Source organism: Galleria mellonella, unplaced genomic scaffold (assembly GCF_026898425.1).
Source record: "Galleria mellonella isolate WM207_F2 unplaced genomic scaffold, CSIRO_AGI_GalMel_v1 utg40, whole genome shotgun sequence".
Classification (NCBI taxonomy): domain Eukaryota; kingdom Metazoa; phylum Arthropoda; class Insecta; order Lepidoptera; family Pyralidae; genus Galleria; species Galleria mellonella.
Window position 1 is genome coordinate 5,387,930 of NW_026442094.1, and position 17,397 is coordinate 5,405,326.

General features: G+C 32.3%; 1 protein-coding gene across 1 annotated transcript in view; it reads right to left on the reverse strand.

The window, feature by feature from the left end:
- Positions 1–282: 282 nt before the first annotated feature.
- Positions 283–17,397, reverse strand: part of LOC113520329 (prostaglandin E2 receptor EP2 subtype) — a 57,280-nt gene continuing 40,165 nt past the window's right edge. Inside the window, exons 5-7 of the mRNA XM_026905635.3 lie at positions 15,640–15,899; positions 6,140–6,313; positions 283–5,345 (exon numbers count right to left, since the gene is read on the reverse strand). Of these exons, the coding sequence (XP_026761436.1) occupies positions 5,196–5,345; positions 6,140–6,313; positions 15,640–15,899 (584 nt within the window). The 3' untranslated portion in view covers positions 283–5,195. The remainder of the gene's footprint in view (positions 5,346–6,139; positions 6,314–15,639; positions 15,900–17,397) is intronic.

Genomic DNA, 17,397 nt, shown 5'->3' on the forward strand with positions numbered 1-17,397 from the left:
CATCAATCGACGTGATACAATATTGGAAAAGGGAATGTGGATTAAGGGAAAGTTCTTCTAAGCATTCCCCATAGAACAAGCAGTAGAAGACTCTGAGGGAGGCTACATCTATATGTAGTCTTAGTGGTTATAATTAATTATAATTAAAAATTGAATAAAATTAATTCATACGTAATTCGTAAAATAAATAAAACATGTAGTGATAGGACTAAGGCGCCCCTAAAATAGGTATTTACATAATTTTACTGTTTTTAGAAAAGTTTACTAAATAAAAAATAACCATTTTCTTTTAAATTCAGATATATTTTCAATTTATAGGTAGGTGCTTACATAAGCACCTATATTACATTTTAAATGTACAATACTTAAAGCTGACGGAGGGATTATGCAGGTTTTTTCTTTCATTAAATTACATTTTTTTATGTCTACTTACTAATTTAAAATTAATAAGTGCCATTCATGATAACAGAAAGTGGTGTAGGTACTTATAGATAGATACCTAATACATAAAAGTGCTGTACTTTCGCTGGTTAGTTATTATTCGCTTTTTAGGTATTCCAGGAGCGATTTATCGATACCTAGTGGAAATTATTAGAAATTTAGTTTATGATGGCCCATAAAACTGTAAAACCGTAAAAGTATCAAATTAAAATATTAGGATTAAATATAAATTTAGAAAAATGGTGCATCAGGCTCGCCCTCAATATCGCCACACTTATGAATCGTTACGATAATCGCTATATTAATATGTAGGTACAGCTGTCGATTGTTGCTAGCGACTATAGTTTTGTTTCATTGGAATACAATGAAAAAGTATTCAAGTTTTGTTGAAATTATCACTGTAAGTTTCTTTAAACGAATTCAATGAATTAATCGGTTTAGATATAATTGCTGGACATTAGTTCAGCAGATTGTCTTATGTTTGGGTCATTTATTAATTTGTACATAATAACATGACACTACAGTAGTTTTTAATTTTTTAAGCGCTTTTAATCATCGAAGTTCCTGATATTCGACTAGTTGTCGAAATCTCCAGAAAATTCAAACTGAGAAATTTGAGTTATTGGCGACTAGTCAAAGGTGTGTAAAACAACAAATGGTAAACATGAGTTCTCAAATCTCTTAGAAATTATATGATTTTGTAAGGCACCCATATATTTACTCTTTAGGCAGCTCAGTTAATTGATATTGTATTAATGCATATTTTGTATCGTGCCTACTGTGACTGATTTGTACCTACACATTATGAGATAAATATATCTAATATCTACTTACATACATTTCACACGAATTATATCTATTCTAATATAATTCTATCTTTCAATTTATAATTAATTAAAGTATAAACCTTCCACTAGGGAACTCTGATGCTCGATATTCAATTATCTTCAAAGGGATCACACACCTATTTATTTTTGAACAATTTTACTAAGCTTATAAATAAAATTAGTATCCCAAGTTTAAATAATTATGAGTAAAATGTTTAATTTTATTTTAGAGCACTGATATAAGTGTAAATGTATTAAGTTGAATTCGCACCAGTGTCAGTGTCCTTTCATATATCAAGACGAATAACTAAAATATTCGATAACAACTTTGGTGTAATAAATTGTGTATCCTGTAGAGGTTACATCTGAAAGGTCTTAATTATTTTAATTATTGATAGAAATACAGAAAATAATAATAATAAATAAGGACCGTTTCACACGACAACGTTTATTGATTAAATGTATGAATTTTGTTGTGCTTTTGCTATATTTGTATTTTAAAGTATTATTTGAAAGCTGTTTACTATTTTCGAACATTGTATAAGATTTCTTACATAACACGTTAATACAAACAGGATGTACTTAGATATTAACTATAGTTTTGTGCTGCACCACTGCTCGAACTGTGTCGTATGAAAGAGTCCTGAAAATACATATAATTGGTTATTTGATTAGAATTATTTTGTTTAATTCCACTACCATTAGTATGTGTAAATAGCCTAACTATTCGACGTCCAAACTAATGGTTAACACTGGGCTTCGAGCAGGGATCTGGTGATTTGTCTGAAAATGTCTTGTTAAGAGGTAAAACATGTGTCTCAGAACGTACGTGGACGAAATGGCAGTTGGAAATTAATGACATTGAAATGTCAAAGTTAATGACATTAACATTGAAAGATGTGGAATCCTTGGTATATTGTTACCTTGTAATTGTTACTTTTTGGCTGATGGCTTTCGCCAAAGTCACAATAAATGAAAAAAAAAATCCTTGGTATTAATAGTAGTAGTCAATCTTCGAGTGTTGGCAGTCACCAAACATTAATGGTAGCGAAATTAAACAAAATAATTTTAACCAAATAAGACCTAGTTCAGTAAAATATATATTTATAATATCTGTTTTAGTTTTTAGAGTTTTAATTAGATACTATCTATTATGAGATTTTATTTTTAACTTATCACATAGATAATATAAAAATATCATGTACAATTGTTGGTAACATTGGATATAAATTTGACATAACTCGTAAAATATATTCGCTACATTTGGTATCGAAATATTATGCTATAAAATACTTATTGATACTGAATATGTGATTATGTATATCCATATGTACATAGTTATAATAAGTACTTATTTAGTATAGAAATATTTTTCCTTTAGCCAATATATACAAATATAAACTAGATAATGTTTCTAGTGCATTACATGTCATGAGTGAATTAAAAAAAAACAACAATTAAAGAGAGCGTCATACTTGGTCATTCTCTAGTAGTTTTTCTACTCTAGGCCATAGCTATGGTTTGGTAGGAAGAAGGTGGATAAGCATAAAGGTTTAAAATAAAAAAAAAATTAACGAGTTCGAAGAGCATTAACTGTTAAATGATTCAACGACCATACGACATGATAAATTATCTACTAGAGGAGAAGTATATAGGAAGAGAATGGATGAGATGAAGAGGGTGCTGCTCCTTCTATCAGTATTTGGGTACGCTATTATCTTCTTTCAAGATTACAATCAAAATGAATAGAAGATAAAATAATGAGTGCAGATCAGGGAGGTTTAAATGTCGATCTAATACGAATCACAATAGAACTTGTTTTGCATAACTCATCGAGTTTAATAGGCTTATCGCGTTGAGGACTAATACATTTACATCGACAAGTTATACAAAGCAAACCTATTACGATTCGTGTACGACAGAATTTTCACCACCCCTCAGTTTGTGTGACAAATTAAATTTCCATTGAACTCTACCGTTACTTAATAGTAAATACGAAATGAGTTATTTATAATTTATTCACAAAGCGCAAATCGGGAATGAACATTTTTAAGCAATTACGCGTATCTCTCATAAGGATTTAATAGCGTGTAATTCCTACAAATTACAGAATTATGCGTAAAAAATTGCGCAGTGAATTACATGATTGCGTAAAAATATTCAACACAAACTTAAATTAATATTAAATGCTTAAATTGTACAGATTAAGAATGGACTAGTGATTCACAGTGCTATATATACTGCATGCATCCTATTACAGTAATGATTTTACATAATTACACACAACAACATTTTTACTTATATAGTACTATAATTGTATACAACAACTTATTTAGTAAATAGAATATACTAGCACAGTCTAAAACATTGTTCCTCAACCGGGAGGTCGCGATATTTGGGGCTTGTTTGAAAAATAATAAGACCACGAAAGATTCCTATAACCGACTATTAATTATATTAATAATATTATAATTTTATAGTGACGGGATCGCAAGACTTTTTACTTAACTTTTTCGTAACATAAAAATAGTTGAGAAACAATGGTCTAAAAATATAAGTCATGGGATCTTTAAAAAATATCTACAAAACTGAATTAATCTTCTCTCAGACTTTTATCTGTGGTCCAATATTAGGTTAATTGTAATATGCGTTTCAGGACTAATTCCTTGAGGTACTTTGGATTATTGTAGTCAATACAAGCTACGATAAATCGGTATGCTTGCAATGCTAGATCGGTCTTTTAATGATCAATCGTAATATAATATAGGTACATACGTATTTATATAAAAAATTGTATATTTTTGTATCATTTACAGAAATAAGCGAAAAAGGCGCAATAAAAAAGTTTACTGTGATTGGTTTTATATTTTTTTCCGCAATCAAGGAATTCTTCCGTGAAACGCAATTGGCGATTGAGTACGGTTCGTCATGAAATGTAGAGCTTGCATGGTGATATTATAAAATTTATAAAACTTTTTAAACTTATATTCTAATTTATAATACAAACATATATATATATATATATATATATATATATATATATATATATATATATATATATATATATATATATATATATATATATATATATCGCATCTGTAAACAATGCAGATGTAACTCCATTTAAAATGTAACAGGAATATTGAGATTCAACAATTTTATTCTAAAATTCTGAATAAAAAAATATTCGACTCCAATATAGTAATAAACAATAATATAAAATACAATAATGGTACATAGATACTTTGTCATGAATCTTCTCATAATCATAGAATTAATTCTAAAAGTTCGAACAGCTGAGATCGAACTAAAACGATTTTTGTTCTTTATAACCTATTTTTTTTGTAATTAGAAATGAGTTTATAGCTAGTTTATAACCTATTAGTACTACCCGTACTAATCACAATGTATATATATGTATATAGGGATAAAGAGGTTTCTTCAGGGTCGGCAACGCGCGTGTATAGCCTGGAATTGCAGGCGTTCATAGACTACGGTAACCGCTTACCATTAGATAGGCCATATGCTTGTTGGCCACGTCAGTGTTATATAAAAAAAAAGGTTCTTATTCTTATAGCACAGTCTATGTGCTAATATGATAGTCATATACTTTTTTTTTAATAAGTTATTGTTTTTATATTGTTATAAATGGTTACCGTAACCTGTAAACAGTAGGTGTTATATGTTTGTTGTTACCCTATATACACATTTTTATCCAATTTTAAAAACATGCTTTGTCTTCACATAAGAGATTGCAGGTAACTTAATGCATAATTTGAGAAACTAGCTAAATAACGATCACTTTGAACAATTGAGTACTTTAACTGAAGAAGGAAAGCAGTTTTTCTACAACTTTCGAATAGAAGAATCCAGAAGTCACCAGTGTTCCGCACTGAAGATTTAAAACTTTCGCATCACAATCCTGGGTCAGTCATCTAAAAGATGACCTTGGGGGCACGCAGCCGGCAGAGGGCGTAGTGGGCGCATCTCAGCACCGGAGCTATCGCTGACCACGACTGTATCCTGAGCACAGCATGAGTTCTTCACAGTTAGAGATTCGCTTGAAGTTTTGCGACTCTGTTGACAATAAGAACTCATAAAAATGTTAGGAATGCATAAGAATTTTTTCTCCAATTGGTTTTATTATTGCAAATCATACATCTTCATTTGATTGTATATTTTTGGAACATTATATTTTGTGATACTTTTATGGATTCTTGTGAACTAATTATAACGTTAATGTTATAAAATTAATAAATTACTAACTTAGATATTAATTTTGTTAACATTAAAGTTAGAAAACTGCATACAGTAGACATAAAAACTACTAGAACGAATAGTCTGACTGCGCTAATATGGTACGCCTTTCCAAAATTCAAAGAATAAAAAATATATGAGTAAAATATTTATAAAGTATGTAATACTCCTTGGTCGGACCGATACTGAAGACATTTCCTCACAGAGTATATGGTCACAGACATAGAAGTAAAAAATTGAAGCCATGTTAATGTAGACAATCTACGAGTATAGTGCTGTTCATGCCTAACATATCATCATCGTTATATCAGACTTTAACTGCCCACTTCTGAACATAAGCCTCACCCTTAGGGGTTTTGCCAGTAGTTGCCACATTTGGCAGGGGGATTGGCAACCGCAGTTAGACTTTAGAGAAGTTTTAAGAGGAACGCTGCTGCCCATCTCTCGTCCTCCCTTAGTCGCCTATTATGACATCCACGAGAAAGAAAGAGGTAGCCTATTCTATGCCAATACCGCATGCCTAAGTTCATGCCTATAGCTGGCCATTTACCACTTGCCAGCAAGTAGGCCGTGAACTTGTTTGTCATTTAAGGTATCATAAAATAAATACTCACCCGCTTGAAGCAATGCGCGATACTATGATAGATACTCCATCGCTGCCGCATCAGTACATACAGTATTGGATCGAGGACGTAGTTCAACAGCATCAGTATGTCAGAGAGCGCGGACAACGACTGGAGTTTGTGCCAGTGTGCGGGGCCGAGCGCCAGGTATAGGGCTGAGGTGACCTGAAAAAATTAACAGAATTGAAGGTATGTGGTACAATGTTCTTTTTAATGGGATCAAAATGAAATGGTAATCCCGCCTGTGCTATCGGCATACACTGCAGAAGATGAAGTTAAGAGACTTTGTACAAAAGTCGATTGCTTGAGTACCTCTGTCCCATGCGTGTTTCTACCGTGAAGCAGTTGTGTTTGCATGGCTGTGTTTCGGTTTGAAGGGTGGGATATGGCGTGAATTTACAGGGTACAGAGGAATAACACCTGAGTCCTCAGGAATGGCAACGCATGGGGGGTATCATGGGCGAAACAGTATACTCTGTTATGTCAGATGGGCCGTCAGCTTGTCTGCTATTCTAAGTTGTATAAAAAAAAGTTAAATTATGGTGAATTTACTAGAAATTAACTACAGTGTTTTTTTTAATTGGTGAAAATGGCATGTTAACCCCGCCTGTGCTACCGGTATACACTGGCGGGGTACTTGTGAGAGGTAATAGGTGTGTGTGAAAAAGTAGGTCAGTTAGCCCATAGTGACGAATTCAATGATAAATTAGTCACGATAGTTTCTAGGGGGAACGGCGTGGAGGTCGATCTAATAGAGTATATTGATAGCAATGGGGACTAATCTCCCTATTACTAACTATCCCTTTTCCCCAACCACGGTGGTTACCAGAAGGAACTTGACTGTTTGTTCCATTTACAACCTCCATTTTAATATCACAATTACCAACAATTCATTCCCTCTCGTGGTAATTTTTTTTGTGGGTGATAATGGGATGGTAACCTCGCTTGCGCTTGATGATAAAGGAGGATGAAAGCAGGTCAGTTGGTCCGTCGTGATGAATTCAACAAAAATCAACCACGATGACTTCCAGGAGGAACCGTGTGGAGGTCGACCTGATAGGGTACATTGCTATGTATGTTATCTATGAAGGTTCAGAAGTAATGTACAGTGCATTATATTCGGACATACTGCATAACATTCATACAGTACATTCGAAAAATATTATCCTCTTTCTTGCAACAGTCGGTTAAAGAAGGAGAACATTGGAATAATAATTTATAGACACGGCAACAGATGACAAGACTTCCTCTGACTAATAAATTAATAAATAATTACAATATTAGTGATTTCAGTTGGAAAAGTTTTTGTCAAAACAAATTGTACCTTAAAGAATCGGGAGTTAAAGCTTAAAATATAGAAACAATAAATGATTAGGAATTAGTTTTTAACATAGTACTGTACTTTGTATCATACAGTTCAAGTTATTACAGAACCATTATCAATTTATTACGCTTCGTATCAGCGGTAACTTGTCACAATTAATCTTTATTATTGTTTAGGTAATCCGTTGGAAGCTCAGGATCGTTGTTTTTTAGGGAAACAATTTTTAAACTCGGTTTTACATTGTTCATCATTTCTTGGTCTTTTTATTTTTTTTTTAAAAGAGAGACCATACGATTAAACGATCTTTAAAAATACATTAAATCATCGAATGCAACAATTTTTGCCATTTTCTGAATCCAACTTCGAATCAACTATTGTAGTTTACACTGTGGTCGATTCTGAGACGTTATTTCTAATATTTCATTTCAATTTAATATCATAGCGAATTTGCTTTAGATTTAAATCAAAATATTTATAGATTCAGTCTATGATGGTACTTTACAAATTCAACACTAATTGGCAATAATTTAAAGAAATGTCGCCTCAGCATCGACCACATTTTCATGCGGTTTATAATAACAGAAGTTAATTCAGATAATAACAATTGATAGAAAAAAAAATTAAGATTTTATTCTAATGCTTACAAACCATAATTTGTAAGAACACAGCTATAATCGTCTTTTTTGATTTGTATAGTAGACGTAAAGGTATAAAGTGACCGAGGTTAATTGTTTTTAATCTCAAGTAGAAGAGAGTGAACAAAACAAGAGATATCAGGTATCAGATTGGTTCTTTCTTCTTGTATAGGCATTGACGTATTTAGATTTATTTACCAGAAGGTTCTACTCTCTTAAAAAAGCGCATAATTATATATGAAGATATGGTTTATATGAAACGTTAATGAACGCTGCAAACTTTTTTGTTTAGGTGGCAAACAAGCATGCAGTCTGTCTGATGGTAAACAATTACTGTAGCCCATGGATGCTTGCAATACTATGATGATTTACTAGAATCATCTCAACGTTCGAAATTAAATATTACTAAATTTAAATAGTACAAAAGTATCTACATAAGTACATACATAAGTACATATGTATATATGTATTAAACATATATTTGCTAATAGTTGAAAGCTTCTCGTCTTAGGGCGAGCACCAGACAAATATGGAGTGAATACTCTTTATGGTACTTTACAAAAAGAAATAGAAGGTGACCACATTGCAATAACTAATTTAATTCTATTAATAGATGTTAGTAAAGAATTTCTTGAAACTCCAATCACGAGAGCGTTAGAAATTCTTTAGAATTATTCGAATTTTTCCCATCCAGAAGAGATTAATCCGTTTTACATCAAAATACCTGGACAGGGTATTTTCTTTTGAAGATACCTGAACATAATCCAGAAAACAAATAAATTTGTAATAGACAGTTCTATGTAAATCTCTAATACGATTAAAAATAACAGAAGCCAAAAAAAAATCAAGGCAAATCGAATGAGTAATTTTTATATAAATAGGGCAAAGATAAAGTAAGGTATTTTAAGTTCAGTATGACGTCATTTTCATTTATTATTAATTGATTTTACTATTTATTTTACAAAGAAAGTGATAAAACATGATACGGCTCGCCTGATGGTAAATAAACGGTTACTGAATTATGGATAATAATAAAGAAGTATACCTTTGCACTTCCACGCTTTTTTTTCTGGAAATTATCGTGGCTAAAATTACGGAAATTGTCACGTCGGCCAAGAAACCTATTTCCATTCTTATCCTTATCATCTCCGCTGGCGTATACCAATAGCGTAGGTGGAGTAACTATTCTATTTTCATCCATAAAAAAATCCAAAAAAATCTTTTCATTCTCACTTATCATTCCTTACCGGTGCCCCGCCAGCGTATACCGTTAGCGCAGAAGGGGTTACCATTTGATTATCATCCATTACAATAAAAGTCCAGGCGGGGTTACCATTCCCTTTTTCATACATAAAAAAAAAAAAACTCCACAGTATCGACGTCCGTTGCGTTATGCCAAAAATCAAAATACAATTCCAGCCTTATTCGAATGTCGTTTATCGTAGCAATGAAATATTATTATGCGTTGAGACGCTCCCTGCATACAAATTATTTGGCCGGCTAATTGATAAAACGCGTTCACATTGTACAAAATATTCCTGACACCTACCTTTTAATTATGTATATGTTTACTAGTTGCGCACGCGACTTTGTCTGAGTTGTTGTTGAATTTAATGTTAGTATTAAAAAGTAATATCAAACTTGCAGATAGAATAGTCTTTACCTGCGACTTCGTACGTGTTATCGGGATATATTGATCGACAGTATCTCTAAAAGAATTATGTCTTTCCGTAAGAATATATTTATTCTTATGGTTTTTCACTATCACAAATATTTGAAAGATTGGTTGAATCGTTAAAGTGCAAAGAAGTAATAAAAAGAAAACAGACTCACATTCAAATTTATAATTATTAAGAATTATATTATGGTTTATAATAGACGGTACATATATGGTCATTATCATACCATATTAACCGTTATCTGTCCACTATTGAACATCCCCTATACTGCTATAAGGAACAGTCCCGAGCCACCTGCATCCACTTACCACCAACAATGTATTTCAGGTCGAAACTTAAAAATAAACCATAAATACCATATATGTATGGTTTATTATGGGTTATTGTTTAATTTTGCTTAAGTTTATTAAGGTATGTATATGGTTTATTATGGGTTATTGTCTAATTTTACTTAAGTTTTTAGTAAAGTTTTGCGCTGTGGATAACTATAATTGGCTAGCATGTAGTAAATGTAATGTAATATGTACGTATTCAATTTTGTAAATAGCTGTTGTTTTTTTTTTCTTTTTTTTATACAACTTAGAATGGCAAACAAGCTGACGGCCCACCTGATAGAAAGTGGTAACCGTCGCCTATAGACATGAGTACTACCATGGACATAACTGTAGCGGCTCACTCCCGGGAAAGATGCAGAAAGCGGTGCTCTTAGATTCTGCCCGCATTGTACGCCGGTTTCTCTCCCTGGGGCCCTGAACCCGGGCCGACTGTGCTTCTGCCGGGGGTTAGTTGCCATCTCCTCTCCTTAAGAGGGGAGATGTGAATTTTGTAAAAATTTAAAGAATAATAATAAATATTTTTTGATAAATATGACCACCCAAATATCCAAAGCGTTCTAACGCTATTTCATACATATAATGGAAAACTTGAAACTACATCTTCAATAATAAAATTGCTTTGAAATCCGTTCAACTATTTTCTTTCTAAGAACGTAACAAAAGATAAATATATTTACATCGTATCTAAAAATGGCCGATTACGGTTCTATTGCTTATATCCAACCTCCCTAGCTAATTTTCGCGAATAAATCTCAATGCAGACTCATCGAGCTCTGTGATTTTATTACTAAAGGTAGGTAAATATAGATAAATTGTATGTTTATTTTTTGTATTTGTATCAGCCATTGACACTGACAGTGGACAATTGCTAAATATAGCCTCCTCTTAAAGAAGGGTTTTACCAGTAGTTACTACACTTGGCAGATGGGTTGGCAACCACAATTAGGGTTTGGTGATGTTTTAAGAGGGACGCTGCTGCCCATCCCTCGACCATTAAGTCCCCTCTGTTACGACACCCATGGGAAAGCCAGGTGTAACTCAATAGTATATTACCCACGTAGAATTAAGCCAAGTTAACATTAAATGCCAAAACAATTACACTATTTCTCTGGTTCTTCAAATGGAGTACTTTGAAGAATGGACAACAGCAAAGTTTCCCTATTTAGTCCTTCTAAGAATCGAATCTGAAACTTCAATTAAGGTCAAGGAGTTCTATTGAATACGCGTAGCAATATTACTTCTGAATATTAGGTGTTTTCTTCCAGTGTTTTCCATTTGACTTCGTTAGCCACATTGGCTTTGTTACGATGGCTGAATTTTAAATTACTTCTGTGTAAAAAAAACCGAACAGCACAATGTCGTTATTTTTCATAATTTACAAAAGTCTGAAAGTAATGTTGGTTCATATAATATACTAGTTTGTTTTGCTCACTACTTGGTGTGTGTGGATTTTAGAACATTACCTTCCAGATGTAACAAGATAAGACATATAACAGACGTTAAGTTATACCTACCTATAGAAATACAATTGTTAAAACCGCATTGAATTTTGTGTAGTAGTTTTTGCCATAACAAACTGATAAACAGACAGACTAAGTAAGTATAAATAACGCGAAAGTTTAAAATTAAATAAATTTTTGAAAATTATTGTTTTGACTATTATTGCACTAATGAAGATCCCTCATATCAATTTTACTTAAATATCTCTCATATATAGATATCGTTTAGTAAAAAATTTAATTATAATATTAAGATAAATAGATTTATTAATATTTCTTTAAGTATTTCATTATACAAAGCTTAAATTATAATTTAATAGTAGAGAAACTATTTTTACGTGTGCACACAATTTTACAAAATGCAAATGGCCGCGTGATCGAACAATACAAATAAAAGATAGTGTTTGCGTACAATCATTCAGCCCTCGACCGCTTCGAATGTTGATGCGATGTGTACAAATATAGCGTATGATGGATTCTCTGTAAATATTGTTATTCTAATTTGATTGCATTCCATCCAGTGAGCGGATTTATTTATAGAAATTGTTGTATCATTATATAATGTTAATATAGTTATTACTTACTTTCATTTGGGACTATAATGAAGGATGGAAATAGATACATTTCAAGAATATATGTGATAACATGTTCCATTAATAATTTAAAATCATAAACGTTATAATAATTAAAATATTAAACTAGCTGTTGCCACCGACTTCGCCCGCGTTTCCGTTGTTTTTCATCAAATAAATAGCCTATGTCCTTCCTCACGGTTCAGTGGTTTTGATGTAACAGACACATTTCCCTTCACTGCTCTGCTCCTATTGATCGTAGCATGATGAAAAGTATGCTAACCTGCCCAGGAGTATGAAGAATAATTGTACCAAGTTTCGTTAAAATCCGTCGAGTAGTTTTTGTTTCCATAATGAACATACAGAGAGACAGACAAAAATTTTACTGATTGCATTTTTGGCATCAGTATAGATCACCCCCTGATAGTTATTTTGGAAATATATTTAATGTACAGAATTGACCTCTCTACAGATTTATTATAAGTTTAGATTGTATTTCATCATCAGATTATCAGCCGTTATCTGTCCACTATTGTACATAGTCCTCCCCCATAGACTGCTATAAGGAACGGTCCTCAGCCACCTGCATCCATCGACTTCTTGCAATTTATTTGAGATCGTCACTCCATTTAGTGGTGGGTCGTTCTAAATTATGTATTTAAATTCTATTAATATTAATGTAAGTAAATCTTTGTAACGATAGATGGATGGGAGTTTTTATTCTTTCACGCAAAAACTTCTGAATAGATTTAAATGAAATTTGATACACGTGTAAGTTATTTCCTACCTTAGCACATAGGATACTTTCTGTACTGATTTACGTGCGAGAAACAGCGGAAAAGAGCTAGTATTAAAATAAATATTTTAGCACCTGTAATATACTTAGATCCTCACTATTTTTTATTTAGGTTTTTTTTATATCACTGAGGTGACAAATAAGCACACGGCCCACCTGCTGGCACGCGGTTACCGTAATCTATGATCGCCTGCAATGCTGTGTTGCAGAAAAACGAGAAACCTCTTTAAGCCTATTTTGAATAAATCTATTAGACAGAAACAATTTGGTACCTAAATATTATATATATATATATATATATATATATATATATATATATATATATATATATATATATATATATATATATATATATATATATATATATATATATATATATATACAACTTATACAACTTAGAATAGCAAACAAGCTGACGGCCTACCTGATGGAAAGTGGTAACCGTCGCCTATAGACATGAGCAGTACCATGGACATAACAGAGTATACTGTTTCGCCCATGATACCCCCCATGCTTAGCCATTCCTGAGGACTCAGGTGTTATTCCTCTGTACCCTGTAAATTCACGCTATATCCCACCCTTCAAACCGAAACACAGCCATGCAAAGACAACTGCTTCACGGTTGAAACACCAACCGCTCCGTTAGATCTCTCTTTAAGTGCTCTCAGTAATCGCTCTTGAGTACTACGATTTTTGAGTATTAATTACAATTATGACAATAATATATTAATTACAAGATGCCATGGCCGTAGTTAGGGAGGGGGGGCATTGATATTCTTAATATCTTTATTCATATGATGCCCTTTAATAATTTAATTATATTTTAATGTTTATCAAACACAAGGCATGCTGTGGTTGCCTATAAATGTAAGAATAGTAAGATCTAATCTACCAGTGTATTGTATTAAAATGTTTAGCTGTATCTTATGTTGGTAATCCTATAAATAAATAAATAAAAGTAATCCTACCTTTAAAGACCCAACGCCCTACCTTAAAATGAAGGGCCACAAGAAGATTCGCTTTTTCGAAGTCATTTAATTATGGTTTCTGCTCTACCAAACAGTTCTATTGCCCTAACTTAAACTTTAGTCTAGCTACGGTCCTATAAGATGCCCATTATTATAGAGGCTACATTTGGTTTCATCATTTTTATTTATTTATTTATTTAACACTTTATTGCACCAACATAACATGATTTGTTAAAACAATTTTCAATACGTATAGTGTAGTACAAAAGGCGGTCTTATTGCTAAGCAATCTCTTCCAGACAACCTTTGGGTAGAAAGGATTAAAGCATAAGTATTTATTTGTATTAAAAGAAAAATAAATAGTGAAGTAGCTATAGTTTCATAGCTGTGTTTTGGTTTTAATTAATGGGATTGGGGATATGGCAGTTAAATTACAGGATAGATATAATACCATACCATGCCAAATAGGGGGAAGAATATGTTCATTAGTGGATAGTAACATCATCATCACCTATATAACATACACCCTAAATGCATCATTATTTATGCAGAAATTAAGATATCAAGAAGTATATACATTTGTCGTACTCTTAGGTAAGTTACTTTACTTTTTTAGCTTTAACATCATGAATTTTATATATTAAATGAAAAATTATGCGGTCATCAACATGGTTATATGAAGGACGCACAATACAACTTTGATTTGAATGCATGTTTGCATGACATTATTTGAATATAAATATACTGATTCCAATTACAAAGACATTTATGGTTTATGCGATTTGAATTATAGATTAATTTATATAAATAAGTACGCAGTGCAACGTCTTCACGGAATATTGGATTGACTTTTTATATAGCGTACATATATATATATATATATATATATATACATATATATATATATATATATATATATATATATATATATATATATATATATATATATATATATATATATATATATATATATATATATATATATAGGCGAGCCATGTAAATAGATAAAATATTATGTTGATAAACAGTCGCAATTACAAAATTCGTATAATGGAAATAAGTAATCGGGACAGAAACATATATTACAACAGCGTCCAATATTGTAATTTTGTCCATGGAATTCGTATTTTTTTTTAATAAGCACTGTATGCAACCATTTAAGTTTTAAGATGAGAAAATAAACTTTTGTCAATGGCGTAGGTTTTTTTTCAATGGGTAACAATGGGATAGTAATCTCGCATTTGGTAACGGTATACGCTAGCGGATTACCAGAGAGGGATGATAGGTGAAAGTAAAAAAGCAGGTCAGTTAGCTCGTCATCTGGAATTAAGGGTGATGGTTTCCAGGGGCGACCACGTGGATATCGACTTGACAAAGTATATTGTTAGCAATAGGACTGGTGGTCCCCATTACTAACAATACCTTCTTCCCCCGGTAGTGAGGGGTGTAATACATTTCGTAGATTCTTTCATAGAAAAAAATATTGGGATGCGGTCCAATAAATAATAGGTACAAAATCAATCAAGGACAAAGTTTATCCTCGATTTGAGGCTATTAAAGTGAACATAAGTTATTTTTATCACTGTCAATTAACTATCCGGACACGACAAGGTCATAATAAATCCCGGTAATGCCAATAAAGTCAGGGGAAAATATTCGTTGAATCAGTTATTTTATACATACCATTTGCGGCAGCCAACAAATCATGAATAAAACTGACAGCGTAGCCATCAGCCTACTGAAAGCGACTTCCTCAGCGGTGGCAGCATTGTGATGAAGGTGTAGATTGTTCCTGGAGTTTAGGCTTCTCTCTTGCTGCCTACAGCTGCTCTTCGAGACCCGTCTCACCACCGGTTGACCACTAGATCTTGGTGCAGTAATCGCATACAGTGCCTTGATTACTGCCAAGTTGCAGTATACTAGGATGACGCATAGCATCGTGCCTGTAAAGAACACATAATTTTTTGTTTTTATTTATCTCGGCTTTACTCGCGTTTTAAATTCGGGGATGCTCGCCTAGTTTCGTATTCAATAGGAGCCCTTATTCATGAGCGCGGTTCACGACTGTGTCGCGTGCGGAACCAACGTGCTGTTTGTTTGTGGTAGTGGTAATGGTATATTTTTATACTATCTTACAATGCAAATAATTATACAACACCTGACGGAAAGTGTTAACTGTCGCCCATAGATATAAAAAGCATCAAGGATCATGGCATTGTAATGACTATGGTGTCCCTTATGCATTTCTATTTCTGAGAACTATAGTCTTATTATCATTTCACCCTTCAAAGCGAATTTCAGCCATGGTTTACAGCAGAAACACGAGAAGAATACGTAAGAGGTATGTTACTCAAGCAGATGACTCATATACAAAAGTCTTTCTCGGGTAATATTTTAATACTGTTTAGACAAATTGATAGAAGCATTATGCAATAGTATATATTGTCATATATATAGGATCAGTCTATGAATTTTAGAAATCACTGCTGGAACTTTCTGAAAGAGGTTTTTTGGGCTCGGCAACGCGCACGTAATGCCTCTAGTATTGCAGAATATTATTAGGGTAGGAAGGCAAACGAACAGACAGTCCACCTGATGCAAAGCGGCTACCGTTGCCCATGAACACCTGCAATATGAGAGAAGTTGCTTATACGCATTAGCAACTCCTCTCATATTGCAGGTGCTGGCCTTTTAAATGTTTGTAGGTGCCGATTTTTGGTCGACGGGCGTTTTCTGTATCAAATGTTATTGTAGGAAATTATAAGTTTATTATTGTAATTATATTTCTTATATATTGTATATTAAATATGGTTATATGATTCGTAATAAATAAAATATAAATGATTTTATATAAAAACGGGTAATACCAGCTTAAAAATAATCACGCAGGTCGTGTGTTATTTGAAATAAGAGTCAAGTCATCGAAACTAGTTTTATTATTTATTTATTTATTAATACATGTATGTGTACAAAACGGACTTAATGCTAAAAGCATTCTCTCCTAATTGATCTTAAGGAAGTGTCAGAAAACTCGAATGCGGTACTAGTTATAAGTGATATACATACATACTAAAATTTATATATATAAATAAATATATATATATAAATAAATATATATATATATATATTTATATATATATATATATACGTACACATATATAAAATATACTATATTGTATATATTCTTATTTAGGTTGTACTCGTATGTATGATACGAGTTATGGAATTGGATTAAAATATATATTACATATTATGGAGGATTTATCACTTGATTTTCTTCATCTATCACGCAAAAGATGACGTGATGATAGATAATGGAGTCAATTCGAAAGTGCCATTTTTCTAAATGTGTTTCTAAAATGAAAATTTCAATTTGATATTACAACAATATCTTTATTCTAAGAATCAATCTAAACTTTTCTAATAGATTTACGTCAAAAT